The sequence below is a fragment of the Anabrus simplex genome, chromosome 7, assembly GCF_040414725.1.
Source record: "Anabrus simplex isolate iqAnaSimp1 chromosome 7, ASM4041472v1, whole genome shotgun sequence".
In the NCBI taxonomy this organism is placed as follows: Eukaryota; Metazoa; Arthropoda; class Insecta; order Orthoptera; family Tettigoniidae; genus Anabrus; species Anabrus simplex.
The window spans coordinates 120,638,038-120,661,847 of NC_090271.1; the positions used below are offsets into that span (position 1 = coordinate 120,638,038).

Consider the following 23,810-nt stretch of genomic DNA (forward strand, 5'->3'; position numbering starts at 1 on the left):
TGATAATAAACAGTTACACGGGTACAGGGACTTCTCACCCACCCTGTCCAATGATTATGTTACTATTTTCCTGCTTCCAACATCCTGCCACACCATTCTTTAATCCCACCATTACTGGAGCATTATCAGCACCAAGAGCTAGGCAGTTTTTTAATGGAATGTGGAATTCCTGAAAAGTTGAGAGCAAAAGATAGGCAATGTTAGCTTCAGTAGCATCCCCTTCTAAATTAGGTACAAAGAGTAGATAACTCTAAAAAATGTTACAACAATAGGATATATTTTCAAGTCACTTTTATTGCTACCATCAGTAGCAATAGACAATGCATTCACCTGCAAATGTGATAAAAATTTTGCCCTTTCTTCCATACACAATTTCTGTAATGATAGCTGTTGTTTTCATTCTAGCACACCCATATCGTTTAGCGATTTCCGAATCAGGAAACATTTTGCGAAACAAAGACTCCATGTGGTCGGCACAATTTACAGGCAGGTTATGTTCTACAATAAATAACGTATTCGTCACAGGATTTACATCTTGGTTTTCACATGTAAGGTTCAGTTTCTGGTTCCTTTCTACACACTGGACACTCTCCTTATGTTTTTCATTTGCACACGTTTTGTTTTTTTAAACATCATAATTGTTCCGTATTGAACTGAGAATCACAATACTAAAAAGAAAGTATAAACATTCCACCTTTTCAATGCACTGTTTTAAGTACCAATATTAAGTTACTGGTACAACATGTTAACTTTGGGACCGGTTTCGACACATTTAAAGTGTCATCATCAGCCGATTAAGAGAACAGGGCAAGAGGACTAAATCATAAACAATTATAAACACACATAACAAATATAAGACGTCATTCACAGTCAAAAGGATGTACGTAGAAATATAAACACTTTTTATGAAGAAGTAAAATCATTTGAAGTTCATTTGTAACGTGACAGTCTTGTATATTCCTGCTGTGCTGTAATCGTGTAAAAAGATGTTGAACTGATGGTAAATAACGTATTGATGGTAAATACCTCGATAGCTATTGCAATCCTTCTTCTTCCTTGTTCCCTTGCTTATAAACAGGTGCAGTTACTCCTTTTGTCCAATTAGAAGGTAACTTAGCTTTCATACAAACCTTAATACTCTATGAAGCTTCACATTATATTTTAACATTTCAGATCTAATCGCAACTTCATAACTTCAGAGTGAAAACATGTCGGAAAGGCATGGTAACTTACATGTACTATTGGCATCCTGCTTTATATGTACAGTGGGCTTTGGAGCTTGTAGTGCTGTTTTGAGTTGCACACCAGGCAAGCCTGAACTCCCCACCAACTGATTGGGAGTTACTGGTATGACGATGGAACCAGCTCGCGGCCGAGGTTTCTGAGAAAGTTGAACAGTCTTTGGGCGAATTTTGGGGCTTCCATTCTGAGAAGTAATGTATGCTGCAGTAGGAACTCCTCCAATGGAAACTGAAATAATTTAATACAAACTGCTTAGAAATAAACAAAAGAATTTTTAAAATCATCTTCAATAACAGAATTTCTCTTATAAGTAAAATCTGAAACAATAACCGTAACACAGTACTTGTAACACAGTACCCAGTCAAGAACCTTTGCAGGCAAGAACAGGTTTTAATATCACGACTGAGGACACTCAAAGCTAACCCACAGTTATCTTCTAAGAAAAGAGCCACACCCCATCTGCAATGCATGCAACTCTCCATTGACAATCAAACATATTATCAATGAATGTCAACTGTACATGCCTTTGCTGGCGGGACCTAGTGTTTACACTGCACTAAGTCTTCTGGTATGGGCTAGAGCAATTTTGCTGCTTTCATTGATCTGTCTCTGTCTTATTGTTGGCTTTGACAATATGAAAGTGACTAAGGTATGCCATTCCTTACGCAGCCAGTCCCTGCTATGAATGGTGTGAAACTGTTGCTCATAGGGTCGGTTGGTGCATGCATTTCGTTGGGCTTGACAGACTGATATGTAATAGCAACTTCTGGCCCAGTGAGGAAAGCAACGGGAAACTACCTCACTCCTCATTTCCCTAGTACGCCTCTTCAGTAATGCATAGGCCATCTATGACAGCTCATGGTGGAACTGTTGAGGATCCAACCAGCCTTCGGGCTCATGACTAAACATACATACGTCAACTGTACAACCAACAGCGAAAGTACCACAGTATTCCTAATGAGCTCCAAAAGGCACTAGACTCTTCTTCACTATGACCCCAAATTATTAAATTCTTTAAAGATTCTTGTTTATAATATTACCATATATATAGGTAATTTCTTTGCAGGTTGTATGTTCAATGAAAGTCTTCTGTTTATGTAAAATTGTAAACTGTTTTGATATTTTCACATTTAATGTAAGTTGGAATATGACCAATCAAGTTAAAGCAACTATAAACATTCAAAATAAAAATTTTTAAAAACTATATACAACTTTAGAATCAATTTACTGATTACTTTTCATCAGGAATTTGGGTTCAATAGGAACAAGGAAACAAGGATCACTTGAACTAAAATCCACTTAATGACTTGGTCAAATCAAAAGAGTGCGTGTTATCCCTACAAATCTCCAAGTATCATCGTGAAAAACTAAGTAAGAAAGAAGTCCATAAGTCTTCAGAGGACATTTTCTGGGTAACATGAAGCAAACACAATATTGTGGGATAAATCTATAGAAAAAATGAACAAAACAAAAAAAAAAGAAACACTTTCTACGAGAAACACAATGATAGATCAGTGTGGGAAGAGGGAGCAACAGAAAGAGGAGATGAGGACAAACATGAAAATACAAAAGGACAAGAGCAATCTCCACACTGTCAAGCACAGCTGCCCCTCTTCTTTAATTACTCCCTTTTCCCACGACGTTCAGTCATTGATTTTTCTTATTAAGTTCTGTGCAGTTGCTTGTTGATTATATATCGCAGCAGCCTCAAAAGATGCATTCAAGGAACCATAGAGTAGCTTCTGCTGCCATTTCCACACAATACTTACAACTGCTGAGAAATCTACAAAGAGAATAAACTATGAGAACAAGCATTCAATGCCTGACCAAATGGCGTCAGACCAGGTTTCAGCTGGCCCTTTCAGGTTAAATAGAAAGCAGTATAATAAATTAGATGGAGAAGAGATGAAATTACAAGTAACTAATCTCATATCTGTTCTATATTGAAGATAACAATAAGTAAAATTCTTTCAAGAATAAAATTTTCTGTGTCCACCTATTCAATACAATTATATTCTGTAGTGATTAAATCCTACATGAATTACATATACTAATTAGGAACATGTTTCGCCCTAGTTTTGGGCATCTTCAGCCTAATAATAATTGACCAAGGCATAAATTGGAACTTCTCGAACTGTATGGATGAATCATTCGGTTGATAGTGGTTTTTTTTTTGCTAGGGGCTTTACGTCGCACCGACACAGATAGGTCTTATGGCACGATGGGATAGGAAAGGCCTAGGAGTTGGAAGGAAGCGGCCGTGGCCTTAATTAAGGTACAGCCCCAGCATTTGCCTGGTGTGAAAATGGGAAACCACGGAAAACCATCTTCAAGGCTGCCGACAGTGAGATTCGAACCCACTATCTCCCGGATGCGAGCTCTCAGCTGCACGCCTCTACGCGCACGGCCAACTCGCCCGGTGATTGATAGTTTATACAACTGTGTTCATTCAAAGATGGTTATGGTCACCTATGTCGTAAGTACACAGCTACAAAACCGGAACCGTGGTATAATGTCGATCTTGTTGGGCTTAGATTTCCCATAAGAAAGAAGCATGGGTAGACGGTAATATTTTAGAGGTTAAAAATGTGTATGTTGGAACATATTGTCAATATAATTTATTAGTCAGGTGCTCATCAATAAAATGTTCCTTGGAATTTTGTGCCATTCTTGTCGGATTAATGTTCACGTTGGTACATTGTTCTACCTTTGGGAGGATTTATGAGTATTGTCTGTAACTGAATAACAGAAAAAAAGGAATTTAGAATGATGAATGTAGAGCCCACATGTATTGTAAAGATGAAAGTGTTATACCCCATAAATGTGGACGAACTTACTTGTTCAGTCAGATGTTAGTTGGATCCACTTGTTCCGGTTGTATCTGAACGACTAACCTTATTATTTCTAGTGAAGTACTGATGCGGTAACGGAGGGGTCGAGCGTAGAGGGGAGAGGGGAGTGAGTGTTAACTTGTGCGCCTGTGTTATTGCTAGAGAGGCATTACTCGACTTGATGATTCATCCATACGGTTGGAGAAGTTCCAATTTACGCTTTGGTCAATTTCTAGTCAATGTGAACACATTTATATAAACTATCAACCTAATGATTCATCCATACAGTTGGATAAGTTCCAATTTATGCTTTGGACAATTTCTAGTCATTGTATGATAATTTTAATTGCTTCCTTGTCACAAATTCTGGGTTTTAATTAATGTACACATTGTAAATCTATGTAAATATCACCTAAAGCACAACCTTTTGTAAAAAAAAAAAATTTAAGCATAAGACTATTGTATTTAGTTTTAAGTTCTAATATTTAATTGGTTTAAAGACTTGACCTTAAGATTATTATTATGCTGAAGATGCCCAAAACTAGGGCAAAACATTTCCTAATTAGTATATGTAATTCATGTAGGATTTAATCACTACACAATATAATTGTATTGAATAGGCGGACACGGCAAATTTTATTCTTGAAAGAATTTTACTTATTACTTAAAGAGATGAAGCGTTAGGAGAAGATACCAACAGTGAAGATAGCTACTTTGAAAATGAAATACAACAGTTCTTCATGCCAAATGACTTGCACTGACTTCTGTTGATTTCAAGAAGACCTGTAACTCAATCGAGTGATTCAGTCTTTTGATACCTTCAAGGAAATAGGTGGGGCCAACAAGACTCATTCCATCACCGAACAAATGCTGACCAACATCTAATCACAAGTGAAATTCATGGGGGAAATATCAAGATCCTCTGAAATTAAGAATGGTGTTTGGCAAGGCAATGGGCACTCACCCATTTCTTTTCAAATGTATTTTTGAAAACATATCTATGAATAGAGAAACAGACTACCCAATAATGGAATTAGGCTGGGCACTGGATCCAAAATCATGTACATCAACTGCCTTGCTTTTGAAGATGATGTAGTTCTAATGGCAGATGACTTCAACATTGCATGTCTCCAGGTTGAAACATTACAAGAAGTAGCTGAAGCTGCAGATACTATCTGCGTCTGAAAAGAAGTCGCTGCAGCTTGTAGGTATAGCATGAGTAACTACACCACAGCAGTACGTCATGAAGCCTTAAATGCTGCAGAACGCTTGGCCCTTGCTCATCATGGTGAGACAGAGAGGATAAAAATAAAAGTGAGTAAATTTCTAAGGAGGATCCTTGGCCCAGGGCATAATTCTGAGGATGAATACTGCCTGTGGTCAAATGAAGAGCTGTTCTCTAAATTTGGAAAGCTATCACTTGTTATAAGGAAGTGCTGTCTTATGTTTTACAGTCATCTGTCTTGACAGCCTAATACCAGAATATCTCAAAGAATTCTTGATGACTTGGAAATTCCCTACTCCATGGGCAATTGCAATGAAGGAGGATCTGACCAGTGTGTCAGAGACACTGGTTCGAGAAAGAAGTAAGTTCAGGACCTGGGACATGGGTTAAAGGATCTTCTGGAAAGAGTGAGAAGACAGCCTTGTGCAAAGTAATCTGAAGAGCGAAGAACTGCATTCTCTACCAATATGAAGGAGTACTGAAAATCCAGAAAGGCTAAGTGTCAACTGTGGCTGTACGAGGCCGATACGATACAACAACAACAATGGGTTTGATCTCACGAAGTTTACAATGGCGAGTCTGGATAATTATTGCTAGATTGTCAGCTAAGGTAAGTCAACACAGAAAACACAGTACATGGACTCCCAAAACCCAAGTCTGGGATCACTTGTAACCAAACATCATAAAAATTAATCACTTAGAACTGAAGGGATTGCAATGGTATGATCACATGAAAAGAATGGTTTCTGACTGAACTCGTCGAGCATACTTTGACTACGGTGTTCCTGGGAAGAGACCAAGAATAAGACCTCATGATGTTTGGGACAAGTACATTTTCAAGAACTTGAAATTACATATGAAACTGGCGTTGCATATATGAACAACATCTGTGGATGGACAGGACAAACTGGAGGATACTTGTACATAACTATACCCGGCTTGCTGGAGAGTGAAGAAAGATGATGATGATGATGATGAGAGGGGTTGGGGTGAGGCTTAGCAACATCTAGGCTCTAGGTCACGTGTATCGTGAGTGTGCGGATACTTTTGATTTAATAGTATAAACTGTATGTTATAAACAGGTGACACCTTGACAGTCAACCATGGAAGGTCCTTTAAGGAATACTCCACTGGCTGAACCAAGAGTTCAGAGAAGGCAGCATTCAGATACGATGGGCTGCCACTTAAAAGATACCGTGAAGTCGGACGCACGGAATACCCCAGTACCACATACACGAAGGAGACAAAATCAAGAATCAAACCAAAGCAGATAACCTACTTCTCTACATATAATATAAAATCACTCGTGCAAACAGGTAAACTAAAAGTAATCACCGACATAATGGTCCAACACAAAATTCTTATCATGGGATTATAGGAAATGAGAAACACTGACCAGGATGCTTTGGAATCTCAAGGGTACAGACTTTGTAAAGGTCTACCTTATACCAAGGTATACCTAGGAAGAGAGTGATGAAGAATGTCCCACAATTTGGAACAGGATTTTTGGTCAGCCTTAAAATAATGAATTCAGTTCAAGAATTCAAATCACAGTCTTTATGACTCTCAACGCTTGCCTTAAAGGCATCTAATAAAATCTATACTATAATAAATGCCCATGCTCCCACTAACGAATAAAAACAAATCTTCAAAAGACCATGAGGAAACAGAATAATTTTGGGACCTATTGGACCAGACCCTAGATAACATCCCTAAACACACTGTAAAATTATTAATAGGCGACTTCAGTGCTCAACTAGGCAGAGAAAGAAAATACCGTGACATCATCGGAAAATGGCCAGCACACAAGAAAGCAAATAAAAATGGAGAGAGACTAGTTGACCTGTGTAGAAACCATAACTTAATCTTAAAATCTATGTTTTAAGAGAAAACCTCAAAAACTCAAAACATGGAAACACCCTGACTACACTAAGGGAGAATGGCAACTGGATCACATCTGCATGGACAAATACCACCACAAAAAGATCTATAATGTCAAAGTTCTCTGAGGAATAGACACAGGTTCAGATCACTACGTAGTTAAAATTAAACTCATTCCTCAGGGGGACAACAAAAGAAAGCCCCTAAAACTAAGAGAAAAATAGATCCAACCCAGCTGATCATCAATGAAAATTAAGAAAAAACAACTGAAAAATAAAAATCACAGATAAACTTGAAGATTTAGTACACAACCTTAAACAAATTGTAGAAGACCTGGCTCCAATTAAACCACATAAAAAACGTTAGTGGTGGAACAGCGAATGTGATGAAACAGTGGAGAAAAGACAGCGGGCATGGCTATTACATCATCCCAAAAATCAGAAATATCCTATCAAAATCTAGAAAAGAAACTACCCAAGTCTTAAGAATAAAAATACAGCATCATAAGGACACACTGCAATTAATTGAAGAATTCAATAAATCTCAATCAAGGAACCGCTACAAAACCTTCAGGAAACAACTCCCGAAAATATGAACCCCTGACCCTACTAATGAAGGATGGAAATGGTAAGCTGGCTCATAACAATAAAGACAATGCAGAAATTCTGGTTAAATATTTCAACAAGCTTCTAAATTGTGAGGAACCTACAGAACTCCTTCATTTGGACACCAACACTCCAATAAAAAAACCACCACAGAACATCTATCCCCCTGCAATAAAGAAAGTCTACCAAGCACTGAATATTTATTTATTTACACTGTTTATCCCCACATTGGAGCACCAAAATCAACCTTATACAATAAAATCTTCAAAAAATAAGTTCATTTGTTAACACTGAATGAATTAAAAAACTACAAAGCGCCAGGAGATCAGACCTTTGAGGAAATCTGGAAATATGTAGGAAGATCAGCAAAAGTTGACCTCCATCAACAACTTGTCTCGATCTGGATTTCTACCAGGACACTGGACAGCCCTCATTCAGCCACTGCACAAAAAAGGAGACAAAACCGACCCTAATAACTACAGGGAAATCTCGCTCCTAGACATAACATACAAAATCCTTTCAATAATCATCCTTAATAGGATAAGTTTACAACTTGAGAAATAACTTGTGTATGGCTAGTGGTATATTCCCCAACAGCTGGAAACAAGCTGATATCTCACCTATTTTCAAATCTGGTAACAAATACGATATCTCATCATACCGCCCAATATCTACCGTCCCAATACTATCCTCTGTCCTTGAAAGAATAATCCACCGCCGACTCCTCCTTTTCATACAGCTGTACCTATCTGAAGAACAACACGGATTCACTTCCGGAAAGTCATGCCTCACTAACCTCACAGTTCTCAAACACCACATCATTTCAGCAATAGAAAATAAATCTCAGCTAGATACAATCTATATAGATCTGGCCAAGGCATTCGACTCAGTGGATCATGCAATTTTTTTTCGTAAGCTCGCTACCAGATTTAATATCCATGGACCCATCTTGTCATTGATAACAAGTTTCCTCTCCGGCAGAAAACAAGGAGTGGTACTCCCTGAATCCGCCTCATCGTGGTTATCTGTGTTATCAGGTGTATCTCAGGGCAGTATTCTAGTACCCCTACTCTTTGTTCTCTATATCGGTGACATAATTCTCTGCACCCAAAATAATCAGTGTTCCCTCCTCTTGTACGCCGACAACCTGAAAATCCTAAGAGAAGTGTCTACGCCTGATGACTGTGATGGATTACAGACTGTTCTCAATTCATGTGGTGACTGATTTAAGAAATGGAATCTTTCTCCCAATGTTAAGAAGTGCCATACAATCTCCTTTTCATCGCTAAAGCAAGGAATGAACACTGCCTATACTGTCCAGGGAAATACATTGCAATCGGCTTCTCAGGTAAGAGACCTAGGTGTTATAATAGACTGTAAACTAACCTCCTCAGCTGATATTAAGTCTATAAAATCACGTGCTATGCATACCGTAAACATTATTAACAGGTTCACTGAAATTAATCATATTGTATGTATGTTTAGTCCTCAGCCCGAAGGCTGGTTGGATCCTCAACAGCTATCAACTTAAAATTATATTTTGTCTCGTATGTTCTCCCCATTATTGACTTTTGTTCCCCTATTTGGTCTTCATCTGCAATCACAAACATATTTCAACTAAATAGTATTTTTAACTTTTTCACTTTCATTGTTAAGAATCGCAATCCTGTTTTTAAGAACAAGACTAAACCTGACATTTTGAACTACCTGGGTAACCTGATCTGAGAAGCCATTTACAATTCTCCGATCTATGTTACCTCCATAAAATAATTAATGGCTACACCAAATGTAATACTCTTCCAGCATACTTCCCTATACACGTTCCTCCCCACCCAACACGCAACCGGCGCACTCATCATGTGTTCCGTTCGCGCCTAACCTTACAACAACGCCCTATCTTCCACCGTCTCCCTACTCTTGGTAACTCACAACCTGATATTGACATATTTACACCTTTAGCATCCTTCAAACAAAAAAATTAAAAGATTCCTTTGATGTCCTCTCCAGGTTTCCATTTTCTTCCGTCCATCCAACCTTCGACCTATTTTCTTCCTAATTTCTGTAACCTACACTTGCCAGTTATCGTTGTCATTGTTGTTACGTTGTTATTGTTAATTTATTGTTGATACTTAGTATTGTTGTTTATACCTTCGTTATCTTTTATAATTATTTAACCTTATTATCATTATTATTATTATTATTATTATTATTATTATTATTGTAAAATGGCCCTTTATAGGCTGTATTTAATAAATAAATAAATAAATAAATAAATAAATAAATAAATAAATAAATAAATAAATAAATAAATAAATAACATAAATAACATAAATAAAAAGAACTAGGAGAATATCAAGGAGGTTTCAAATTCTGGAGGAGCTGTCCCGATCAATATGTGAGTCTTAAGTTGTTCATGGTTGATGACGATGATGATGACGATGCTTGTTGTTTAAAGGGGCCTAACATCTAGGTCATCAGCCACTAATGGTACGAAATGAGACGAAATGGAATGACAAATTAAAAGTCCAAAATCCTCCACTGACCAGAATTCAAAACGTGAGGACAAAGAATGAATGGATGGAAAAATCAGTGGATCCATCCCGCAAGGTTTCGCATTCACAGAAACTGATGTGAAACAATAGTATTACTGACCAAAGGACATAATACTGAATTGATGATGATTTTAGTCTAAACGGATCCAAAATCCAAGTCATCGGCCCCTCAAAATGGTACTTATTGCTAGGAAAGTAGAACCATGGTATTTGTCATGTTACGGTACTAATCAAAAGTAGCATAGACTCGCGGCATTCCACACAGTATGGTACTACTCACAGGTAATGAAATTCGCACATGGAATATTGACCTATGGTGTTTCTAACATTGCGGCGCCATTTACAGGCAACACAAACCTATGGCGTTCATCACATACGTGTACTAACCACAGGGACCCACAATATCCCGTGGTGTTCCTCATACAGTGGGTACTAATCATAGGCAAGCCAGAACCATGGTGTTGCTCACCCATGTTGTTGCTCCTAAAGTGGTACTAATCACAGGTCTGTAGAAGCTGGCGATGCATTCTGTTGCAACTAATCACAAACCTATTTGGTACCTAACATAGTGGTACTACGCGCAAGTAAAAGTAACCCATGGTGTTCCCCACTTGGTGCTACTAATCACAAGTAGTTTCATGGTTCTAATACAATCTTCCCTTGGTTACCCCTTTTAGTCGACTCTTAGACAGGGGATACCGTGGGTGTATTCTTCATCTGCGTCCCCCACCCCACCCACAGGGGGTTAGTTCTTAATTGATTATAACAGGAGAAGAAACAGAGATATGGTGCTAACATTTGTAAATTTCAAGAAAGCTTATGATTGCATCCATAGAGAATCCCTGTTTAAAATTTGTAAGACACCTTGGACTACATCCCAAATTAATAATCATGATAAAACTGACTCTCATTAACACTAAATCAAAAGTGAAGTTTAGGGGTGAAATATCAGAGTCATTTGAAATTAAAACTGGACTACGGCAGGGAGATGGGCTCTCACCACTATTATTTAATTGTGCTCTGGAAATGGTAATGAGGGAATGGTTTAGGAAATGTCCCCCAAAAATGAAGATTGGCTGAAAAATCAAAACAAATTGCCTGGTAGTGGGTTTTGGCAACAATTTACCATTACTAGCAGCTGACATAAAAGAAGCAAAAACCCAGATATCAGAACTTCAAAACATTGCAAATAAAATTGGCCTCAAAATATAATTTGAAAAAACAGAAATAATGCCCCAAAAACCAACACAACTAAAAGAAGTTACCATAAACGGTAATAAAATCAAAACAGTAACTCAATTTAAATATCTTGGAGAAGTAATAACACATAACCTAAATGAAAAAAATCTCAATCCAAACAAGAACAAATAGATTATAGCTCATTCCATGTTAAGAAAGCAGTATTGCTCTTATGACAACAGGTTTGCCATATCGAACGGCTCTGCTCAACACCATCACGGGAAAACGGTGGCACATAAATTTGTGAAATTCAGTATTTGAGTTAAAGACAAAAAGCGGAAGAAACTAAGCTACAAATTATTATTATTATTATTATTATTATTATTATTATTATTATTATTATTATTATTATTATTATGTACTAAAGGGGACGGGGTTAACAAGGGCTATTTTTGGTTTGCACAGAATCAGAGGTAAACTACGGCACATAAAAAACCTCAGCACTGGAGAGTAATACAAATTGGGGAAGAAAATAGACAAATAATTTTTATGCGCTCGAGGGGTGACGGATGCATTAAATTGCATTTAATAAATTTCTCCATTCAATAAATACCAGAAAACTGACGCAACATATACATACTGTACATGACTCTACAAGAGATCAAAGTATTAATGTTAAAGAGAGAAATCACACACGTAGGCTTATCGCATAACTCTCACTCAACACACACGCAACAAATAAATACTGTAGATGACTTCACAACAGAAGTGAGCTTCCACCGGTTCACAGAGTGAGGGACTACATGAGGTTTGTACCAGAGCAAGACAGAAGAATGAAAATGAAGGAAGGCAACGAAGCGATGGCTGTTCCTGCCATTGTGCTTCCTCCCTACGAATATATTTATGAAAAATAAAATGTTATGTATTTATTTAACAACTCACAGGCATAAATGCCTCATCCTTTTCATCTATCTTTCATAATACATTACATAGTACAGTATAATATCCCTTATTCACGAGGAATTATGGGTGTCTAAGAGGGGATGTGTTCGCTCCTTTAGGTCCATAAGAGCAATACTGTTTTCTTAACATGGAATGAGCTATAGCTAAAGCACAAAAATTAACATGGGATGTCTACAAAAAGAAATGTCTATCAATAAATGCAAAAATATAACGCTACAACACAGTTATAAAACCGGAAGCTATGTACGCAGCAGAAACACTTTTTCACCTGAATAAACAATCAAAGAATGACAGACTTCAGACAATTGAAAGGAGGATTGGAAGAACCTGCATCAACAAAAAATACCAGAAAGATGGACAGTGGCGGATAATACTTAACAAAGGCGTGTACAAAGAGCTAGAACCCATTACAGATACTATGCATACGAGGAGACTGGGACATATCATGAGGATGCAGGATTCAAGACTTCTGATTGGATTTGTTTATTTATCACCAACAGAGTTATTAATTCTCCAATTACAGATGATTACATTCAAATAATAACAATAATAACAGCACTTACTACTACTACTAATTATAACTAAGCAATACATAATAATACCCCCCAAGGAAGAAAAAAAGACATGAAAACAGATAAGTGTTTATACATTTGAAATGACCGAAGGAAGGAAGTAGAAGTTTCAGTGACCAAATGCGCAGAACAAGATACAAGGAACACTCTGTCTATGAAGCATCCATAAGATGTCTGCGAATTTCACTAGCTGATGAGTGAAATACACTGACTGACAGAGCAAATGCAACACCAAGAAGGAGTGGTTCGAAAGGGATGAAAGTTGGGGAAAAAACAGAGACGGCACGGACGAATAATTGATGTTTATTTCAAACCGATATGCAGGTTACACAATGCGCACGGCATCGACTCAGTAGGATGTAGGACCACCGCGAGCGGCGATGCAGTACAGAGTCAATAAGAGTAAGGATGGTGTCCTGAGGGATGGTTCTCCATTCTCTGTCAACCATTTGCCACAGTTGGTCGTCCGTACGAGACTGGGGCAGAGTTTGCAAACGGCGTCCAATGAGATTCCACACGTGTTCAATTGGTGAGAGATCCGGAGAGTACGCTGGCCACGGAAGCATCTGTACACCTCGTAGAGCCTGTTGGGAGATGCGAGCAGTGTGTGGGCGGGCATTATCCTGCTGAAACAGAGCATTGGGCAGCCCCTGAAGGTACGGGAGTGCCACCGGCCGCAGCACATGCTGCACGTAGCGGTGGGCATTTAACGTGCCTTGAATACGCACTAGAGGTGACGTGGAATCATACGCAATAGCGCCCCAAACCATGATGCCACGTTGTCTAGCGGTAGGGCGCTCCACAGTTACTGCCGGATTTGACCTTTCTCCACGCCGACGCCACACTCGTCTGCGGTGACTATCACTGACAGAACAGAAGCGTGACTCATCGGAGAACACGACGTTCCGCCATTCCCTCATCCAAGTCGCTCTAGCCCGGCACCATGCCAGGCGTGCACGTCTATGCTGTGGAGTCAATGGTAGTCTTCTGAACGGACGCCGGGAGTGCAGGCCTCCTTCAACCAATCGACGGGAAATTGTTCTGGTCGATATTGGAACAGCCAGGGTGTCTTGCACATGCTGAAGAATGGCGGTTGACGTGGCGTGCGGGGCTGCCACCGCTTGGCAGCGGATGCGCCGATCCCCGCGTGCTGACGTCACTCGGGCTGCGCCTGGACCCATCGCACGTGCCACATGTCCCTGCGCCAACCATCTTCGCCACAGGCGCAGCACCGTGGACACATCCCTATGGGTATCGGCTGCGATTTGACATAGCGACCAACCTGCCCTTCTCAGCCCGATCACCATACCCCTCGTAAAGTCGTCTGTCTGCTGGAAATGCCTCCGTTGACGGCGGCCTGGCATTCTTAGCTATACACGTGTCCTGTGGCACACGACAACACGTTCTACAATGACTGTCGGCTGAGAAATCACGGTACGAAGTGGGCCATTCGCCAACGCCGTGTCCCATTTATCGTTCGCTACGTGCGCAGCACAGCGGCGCATTTCACATCATGAGCATACCTCAGTGACGTCAGTCTACCCTGCAATTGGCATGAAGTTCTGACCACTCCTTCTTGGTGTTGCATTTGCTCTGTCAGTCAGTGTACATCCACCATCCCACTAATTTCGTTCAGGGACCTTAGAGCCTGCATAAACCAAGAGTTCCTGAGTGATACCATTCTGCACCTGGGTATGGAAAGGTGACAGCCTGTCTGGTGTTGCAGGAAGGAACATGAATTGGTAACAACTGGAGTAAAATAGGACAATCATGGAAATTACCGATACATTTGTGTATGAAACGTGCGTTGACATACCTGCGCTTAGTTCTAAGAGATTCATTACGCATGTTTGTACAAAACAAATCATAACCTATCGATGACAGCTTGATACCCAAACACTTTTTACTGAACCATTTTGAGAATTTTTTTTTTGCTTTACGTCGCACCGACACAAATAGGTCTTATGGCAACGATGGGACAGGAAAGGCCTAGGAGTGGGAAGGAAGCAGCCGTGGCCTTAATTAAGGTACAGCCCTAGCATTTGCCTGGTGTGAAAATGGGAAACCACGGAAAACCATTTTCAGGGCTGCCGACAGTGGGGTTCAAACCTACTATCTTCCGAATACTGGATCCGCACTTAAGCGACTGCAGCTATCGAGCTCGGTTTTTGAGACTCTGATCTGTACTCACTCTTAGGCATTAACTAAGTATTGTTGTGAAGGGATCCACACTTCAGAGCAGTACTCTAGACTAGATCGTATAAGCAAGAAATACAGGGTTTTCAACAGGACAACAGATTTAAAACCCTTGCAATTTCTTTTGAGGAAGCCTAAAATGCTACCAAGATTGTTAATTTTATTAACACGCTTCACTTCTTGATCCTTTATACTATAATTGAATACATTAACTTGTGATTTTCTCGTGAAGGATATTGCACTGCACTTTGAAATATTTAGGGTTAAATGCCACTTTTTGCACCAATCTCTAATATTATTTATATCAGACTGTAACAATTCACAGTCACTCATCTTTTCAAGGTCATCAGCATAGAGCAGGTAGTTGCTCAAATGGATTTGTGATGGCATATCATCAACAAATAAAAGGAAACACAACGGTCCCAGTAGTGAACCTTGTGGAACACCAGACATAGGCTGATAAGGACAAGAAATGATACCCTCGTATTTTTCTGAATACCTCCTGTCATAGCATTTAAACCATTCTAGCAAGCTTCCATGAATGCCATATGCTGACAACTTAGTCAGAAGAACATCATGCTGCACAGAGTCGAAAGCTTTGGAAAAGTCTGTGTACACAGCATCAACCTGCTTGCAATTGCCCAGAATGCTAGATACGAAGTGGGAGTACACAGCAATATTAGTGGTAGTTGAGCGTTTCTGGACAAAACCATGCTGGTTAATATTAATTAAACCACTGAATGCACTGTACAAGGCCTTGTACACAGCTCCTTCCGCTACTTTGGAAATGGGTGAAAGAAGAACTACTGGTCTGTAATTGATAAATAAAGATCTGTCACCTTTCTTGAAGACTGGAATAAAATATCCTTTCTTCCATTCAGACGGGAAATTGCCTGTACGAAGAGACCAGTCGATTATCGTGGCTAGCTCCTCAGCACTCTCACATAACACAATTCCTGGAATGAAATCTGGACCACAGGACTTCTTCGTATCCATCGACTTCAAGATGTTGCAGACTTCCAATGCCTAAGTTACCACTGATGATAAGTTAATTTCCCTGAAATGTTCAGTGTGAGAATTACAGGGAACACTGGGTGGATGAAATTTTTTTAAAGTGTCACCAAAATTATCCAGACTTTCTTTCAGTGACGTAATTTCCTTGTCTTCACTAATCATCATATAGGGTAGCTACTGAGATTTTGATCTGCAATTAATAAATTTCCAAAATCCTTGTGGATGTCTGATATCTTCCTTAACAGAACTGACATAATCCCTGTACTTTCTCTGCAGCATTTATGTGTATTCCTTTCTTAGCGCTGCAAATTTGATGTAATCTGAGGGAAGTGAAGACCTCGCAGCTTGTTTCCTTGCTCTTTCCTTTGACCGCATTTTGTCTGTAAGTTCGGAATCATACCAAGAGGGAAGATGCCTAGTCTTCATTATTCGGGAAAGTACGGTGTCCTTAAGAGCGCTGTGCAGTAAATCATAAAACAAGTCAACTGCGGCATAAAGAGTTGGACAGGATTCGAGCAAGTTCCACGGACAGTGGGATAAGAAATTTCATAGATGAGGAAAGTCTGCTTTTGTCCATACGAATAATGATTTTGTAGTTTGTGGTAAACGAGGAACGCGGGAAATATGAAGTCTAAGCTCAAGCGCAGAATGATCTGATTGTGTTAACTGTTCTGTTTCTTCACACATGGTATAATAAATGACTTTTTCAGACAGGAAAGCAAGAAGCAGGAAGTTATTTTGCAGTGTTGGAAAACTGCAAACTTGGTGACCTCTAAAAGAAAGCAGGCTTTCTCGTTGACATGGGTGAGGATAGCATTAATAAATCCCGAATCGTCTGAAGCCCAGGATAATTGGCTTATATTGAAATCACTGCACACCATAATAGTGTCATTTTGTTTTGCTATGCGATTGATTCGCGCTAGGGTTTCTCGGAAGTCTGTGAGCCATACTTTCACTTCATCCAGGGGGCAGGTAACAGCAGACAGTGTACAGTGCTCGGTCAGAGGATGGGGTGACTTTCCGAACAACACATTCCCAGTTTCCCGTTCGGTCGGCTCGTTGCACTGGACTGTAAGCAGAGTTCACTGCTTGGTTGAAGGAGCTATACCAAATGAATGGAGAGCTGCTATAGTAGCCCCTGTGTATCAAGGAAACGGTGATAGACATAAAGCCGAAAATTACAGGCCAGTAAATTTGACATGCATTGCATGTAAGCTTTGGGAAAGCATTCTTTCTGATTATATTAGACATGTTTGCAAAATTAATAACTGGTTCGATAGAAGGCAGTTCGATTTTACGAAAGGTTATTCCACTGAAGCTCAACTTGTAGGATTCCAGCAAGATATAGCAGATATCCTGGATTCAGGAGGTCAAATGGACTGTATCGCGAATGACCTGTCTAAAGCCTTTGATAGGGTGGATCGTGGGAGACTACTGGCAAAAATGAGTGCAATGGAACTAGACAAAAGAGTGACTCAATGGGTTTCTATATTTCCAGAAAATAGATCTCAGAGAATTAGAGAAGGCGAAGCTTTATCTGACCCTGTAATAATTAAGAGGGGAATTCCTCAAGGCAGTATTATTGGACCTTTATGTTTTCTTACATATATAAATGATATGAGTAAACAAGTGGAATCAGAGGGCTTTTTGTGGATGATGTTAATCTGTACAGAGTAATAATAAGTTACAAGATTGTGAGCATCTGCAAAATGACCTCGATAATGTTGTGAGATGGACAGCAGGCAATGGTATGTTGATAAACGGGATTAAAAGTCAGGTTGTGAGTTTCACAAATAGGAAAAGTCCTCTCAGTTTTAATTACTGCGTTGATTGGGTGAAAGTTCCTTTTGGAGATCATTGTAAGTACTTGGGTGTTAATATAAGGAAAGATCTTCATTGAGGTAATCACATAAATTGGATTGTATATAAAGGGTACAGATCTCTGCACATGGTTATGAGAGTGTTTAGGGGTTGTAGTAAGGATGTAAAGGAGAGGGCATATAAGTCTCTGGTAAGACCCCAAATAGAGTATGGTTCCAGTGTATGGGACCCTTACCAGGATACTTGATTCAAGAACTGGAAAAAATCCAAAGAAAAGCAGCTCGTTTGTTCTGGGTGATTTCCGACAAAAGAGTAGCGTTACAAAAATGTTGCAGAGTTGGGGCTGGGAAGAATTGAGAGAAAGAAGACGAGCTGCTCGACTAAGTGTTATGTGATATAGATGTCGATTCCCATAGGGAATCAGAAAAATTTGTTCCGAATGAGTAAATTTATAATACCAATATAAATGGTCGATTATTGGACATTATAAATTTTCCAGCTAACTCATTCCTGGTTGCCAGCGTTTCGCCCCCGTGTGCTAGGCTGGGCTCATTAGTTGGTACCTAGCACACCTACCAAGACGCTGGCCAGTGCATACCGTGGAGGCCACTGTGTAGGCAAATTGTAGCCTCCGGCAGTGCCAATGCACTATGAGGGACTTTGTCTCATTATCAAAAATCGATGCCTGCTTGGCCATCAGATTATATAGATGTTGATTCCGATAGGGAATCTGAAATATTTGTTCCAAATGAGTAAATTTATAATACTAATATAAATGGTCCATTATTGGACACTGTAAATTTTCCAGCTAACTCATTCCTGGTTGCCAGGAATATATTTCAGATTCCCTAAGGGAATCAACATCTATATCATCTGATGGCCAAACAGGCATCGATTTTTGATAAGGTCTCTCATAGTGCATTAGCACTGCCAGTGGCTACATTTTGCCTACGCAGTGGCCTCCATGGTATGCACTGGCCAGCGTCTTGGTAGGTGTGCTAGGTACCAACTGATCGGCCCAGCCTAGCACTCGGGGGCGAAACGCCGGCAACCAGGAATGAGTTAGCTGGAAAATTTATAATGTCCAATAACGGATCATTTATATTGGTATTATAAATTTACTCATTCGGAACAAATATTTCAGATTCCGTATGGGAATCAACATCTATATCATCTTATGGCCAAGCAGGCATCGATTTTTGATAATGAGACAAAGTCTCTCATAGTGCATTGGCACTGCCGGTGGCTACAATTTGCCTATGCAGTGGCCTCTACGGTATGCATTGGCCAGCGTCTTGGTAGATGTATTAGGTACCAACTGATGAGCCCAGCCTAGCACACGGGGGCAAAACGCTGGCAACCAGGAATGAGTTAGCTGGAAAATTTATAATGTCCAATAATGGACCATTTATATTGGTATTATAAGTGTTTTGTTCCGAGCTGTCAGTGGAGAGATGGCATGGAATGACATTAGTAGATGAATAAGTTTGAGTGGCGTCTTTAAAGGAGGAAAGATAACAATATGAAGATAAAGATGGAATTCAAGAGGAAAAATTGGGGCAAATATTCATTAATAGGAAGGGGAATTAGGGATTGGAACAACTTACCAAGGGAGATGTTCAATAAATTTCTAATTTCTTTGAAATCATTTAAGAAAAGGCTAGGAAAACAACAGATAGGGAATCTGCCACCTGGGCGACTGCCCTACATGCAGATCAGTATTGACTGATTGATTGAAAACTCCACCTCCCTAGTTCTCACAAGTAATGATATTTTGCCTATCTAGGCAGGAAAAAACATGATTATCGTGCAGTATTTCACTATTGTCGAGTGAAGAGTCGAGCCAGGACTCCGCTAAAAGCACGCAGTCATAATGCACGTCACTCAGAGCGACGTTAAATTCCACAAGTGATTTCTTAAGACTACAGCCATTCTGATAATAGATGCTAAGGCTGGTATTTACCTCTGGTCCTGGGTTCAGTTGGACATCGCCGGCAACTGCTAGTAGTAGAATACGCAGCATCAGGCAGGCGGTAGATGTGTCACTGACCGAAGGCTTGTGCTTTACACGCTGACTGGACGTCATTCGGTGCTGCCTGCCATTAATACACAACACGTGCGTGCTTATGTGCAGCTTATTATTGAAGAGTATATCTTCTCAACAAGTTATACCGCACATAATATCAAAGTATATGCTAGTTGGTTCAATTTCATTCACACGTAACCGCGATAAAAGCACAACTAGAACAACACAATCTCGTCTCAAAAAGTACCACAAGAGGTTGTAAATGGATCAGAGAAGTAAGAGAGGATCTGAAGGAAATAGGCCTTACAACAGAAGACACCACAAATAAGATAAAATTGAATATAAAACTCAAGAATACAAACCTCTGCTTTACCCTTACGCAAAACAAACCCACAACATGCATATTTTCAGCCGAGGAAAGGGCACAAAGATCGGAGAGTCTGAAGAAGTACTGGGAGCATCGTAAAGCCCAAACAATCCCATCAAAGAGACCTGAATGATGGAGTGACTAAGGTGATCCTATGCGGTCATAAAACAAGAAGAAGAAGAAGAAGCAGCTTCATAACTGTCCGTATTGACAGTGGTTACATGAAACAAAGTACAGTCCACCTGTTCAATACAAATATTAATACCAACTACAAATACATTTTATAAAAATCTGTTATATTGTCATTAAACATTAAATCACAATACTAGTTTCAACCCTTTGGGTCATCTTCAGCCATTAGTCAAATTGGTAAATGAAAAACAGTGAAGAAGAAAGAGATAAATAGCTTTCCTTCTTTTCTTTTCCAATATCTTTTCTGAACGAACATATGTGATCTGTATGGACATTTTCAAATATCTACAGGGTCACAGCTTTCATTGCTTTAATTCATAGATATCCCCCTCTCTTAATTTCTTAAGCATACTAACCATTGTCACAACAGGTTATAGTATTAATCAAGGACAAGATTAATTCCACAACATACCACAGGGTGCTATTAATGTAACAACATAATTCTTCGACACCATTTATATGGAGTTCATGCCATTTAATATGGTTAATTGTAACCGATCATTTAAACCAAAAAACAACATTAATCTTCTTTATCTTCCCTCAAAATTGTTATTGTGTATTATTCTGTGTCTTATGGCAAATCTACTATGTCCTGTAATAAATTCCGTGGAATCCAATTTTACCCGATTAACCAAATTCTATATCAGATTAAATAAATAAAAATATCTTCGTGACTGATGGACAGAAAAGATATTTCATCATGGACGCTTCTTTTTTTGAAGTGTTTCTTTTTAAGATGTACTGTGTTTCAATGTTTATGATTTACCAATTTGACTCATGGCTGAAGATGACCCAAAGGGTTGAAACTAGCATCATGATTTAATGTTTAATGACAATATAACAGATATTTATAAAATTTAGTTGTAATGGGCATTAATATTTGTATAGAACAGGTTTACTTTGTTTCATGTAGTATAAATTTTGTTCTGGAAATTATAATATGATTCTCCAAGACAATTTTGTATGTAAATCTCTTACAAACCTGTAGTGGCAGTGAGGTTGTTTCCATTACCGGGGTTTGTAGATATTGTAACAATGTTGCTGACAGTACTGGTTCCTGGGTGAGAAGATGCAACAGAGCTAGATATGTGATTATTGCTGTTGTTGATAATAAGCGACGTAGCTCGAGGCTGACTGACTGTAGTAGAAGAACATGTGGTTGAAACAGTCTTCACAACAGGAACACTTAGTGAGCGCTGTAGTATGCTGGGAGGACTCGCTGTAGCTGGACTCTGCACTATGATCACCTACAAAAAGATATATTACAATTGGTTTCATCAACACAACTTCATGAGTAAACAGGTATTTTCTTAATAAGGCTGGATAACAAATCTCTATTCTTTTTTTTTTTGCTAGGGGCTTTACGTCGCACCGACACAGATAGGTCTTATGGCGACGATGGGATAGGAAAGGTCTAGGAGTTGGAAGGAAGCGGCCGTGGCCTTAATTAAGGTACAGCCCCAGCATTTGCCTGGTGTGAAAATGGGAAACCACGGAAAACCATCTTCAGGGCTGCCGATAGTGGGACTCGAACCTACTATCTCCCGGATGCAAGCTCACAGCCGCGCGCCTCTACGCGCACGGCCAACTCGCCCGGTGAATCTCTATTCTAACATAATATAGCATATAAAATGTCACTATAGTAAATGAAAATTAGTAGCTCATGGGAAAGTGATATGTGGGTATCCGTATAGCTTATTACTGGCAGGAACAACATGACATGACATTACATATTGAGGTGGTGAAGGCAGTAGGAGAGGTAGGGAAACAGTGGCTCTATAATGTGTTAAAGGAGAGATAGACCCCTGAAAAGTGGAAGAAGGGGATCATACCCATCTTCAAGAAGGGGAATCAGAAAGCATTTTAAAAACTATAAGGGAGTGACATTGATATGTCACTGTGCAAAGATGTTTGAGTAGATTCTGGAGAATAGAATCAAAAATGGGGTGGAAGAAAAGCTAAGAGAAGAACAGTATGGCTTCAGATCAGAAAGACAACTGCAAGAGCATCATTACGAGTGAGGTAAGTACCTACTGAAGTCCTTCTTGGACTTTGAGAAAGCATATGATTGTGTGTACAGAAACAAGGTGTTGAGAAGCAGATAACAGAAAGAGTGAGGGAGATGTACCATGGGAATGTCAGTTGTGTGAAAATAGAAGAGAGAACAGACTGGTTTGGGGAAAAAAATGGATTAAGACAAGGAAGTGCTTTGTCACTTTTGCTCTTCATTGTAATAATATTATTCGTCTTCTTCCTGATATGTTTCTGCTTATGCAGGTCACTCACAGAGCCTCTTCCGATCTTCTCTTTTTCCCCTCACAGTCTATCGTTCATCACTGTCTCCCATTGCAGTCCTCTCCGATTTATGTTATCTTCCAACTGACCCCTCCATCTTGTTCATGGTCTTCCAATTGGTCTTCTACCAGATTCTACCCATTTCAGAGCTCTTCCTGGTAATCTTTCTTGTCCGATTCTTTTGAAGTGGCCAAACCATTTTAGCCTATTTCTCTCCATAGTTTCTTTTAGGGGGTTGATCTGTAGTGTGTTTCATATTGTTTCATTTCTTATCTTGTCCCTCCACATTTTACCCAAGATCTCTTGCAGGAAAAAGCACACCTCTGTTGCTTGTAATCTACTCACATCTTTTTTTGTCCAACATTAAGAATCATAGGTCAATACTGGCAAATAATATGATTTATTTATCATGATTTGTGCTTTGGTAGGTAATTTCCAATTTCTAATTATGTCTGATACACAGTAATAAAGTTTTGAGCCATTTCCTATCCTCTCTGAAATTTCTTCCTTGATGTTTCCTTTCCCATTTAGCTTACTTCCTAGGTATTTAAAAACATCTACTTCTTTAAGAATGTTTCCATTACACCTAACATCCTTCATTTTTCTGTTTTCTCTACTGATTTTCATTACCTCACTTTTAGTTAAACTTATTTCTATGCTTGCTTCTTCAATTAATGACAAAAGTGACAAGGAAAATTGAGGAAGACAAAAATTAAAGTGATGATATTTCCAGATGACTTGTTAATCTGGACAAAACCGAGCTCGATAGCTGCAGTCGCTTAAGTGCGGCCAGTATCCAGTATTCGGGAGATAGTGGGTTCGAACCCCACTGTCGGCAGCCCTGAAAAT

General features: G+C 39.4%; 1 protein-coding gene across 3 annotated transcripts in view; it reads right to left on the bottom strand.

The window, feature by feature from the left end:
- The window catches only part of LOC136877339 (BRCA2-interacting transcriptional repressor EMSY), a 261,181-nt gene that overhangs the window by 188,955 nt on the left and 48,416 nt on the right, over nt 1-23,810 (bottom strand). For all 3 annotated transcript variants that reach the window (XM_067151291.2, XM_067151292.2, XM_067151290.2), the window contains 2 exons: nt 21,649-21,913; nt 1,234-1,470 (listed from right to left, as the gene is read on the bottom strand). In XM_067151291.2, the coding sequence (XP_067007392.1) occupies nt 1,234-1,470; nt 21,649-21,913 (502 nt within the window). The remainder of the gene's footprint in view (nt 1-1,233; nt 1,471-21,648; nt 21,914-23,810) is intronic.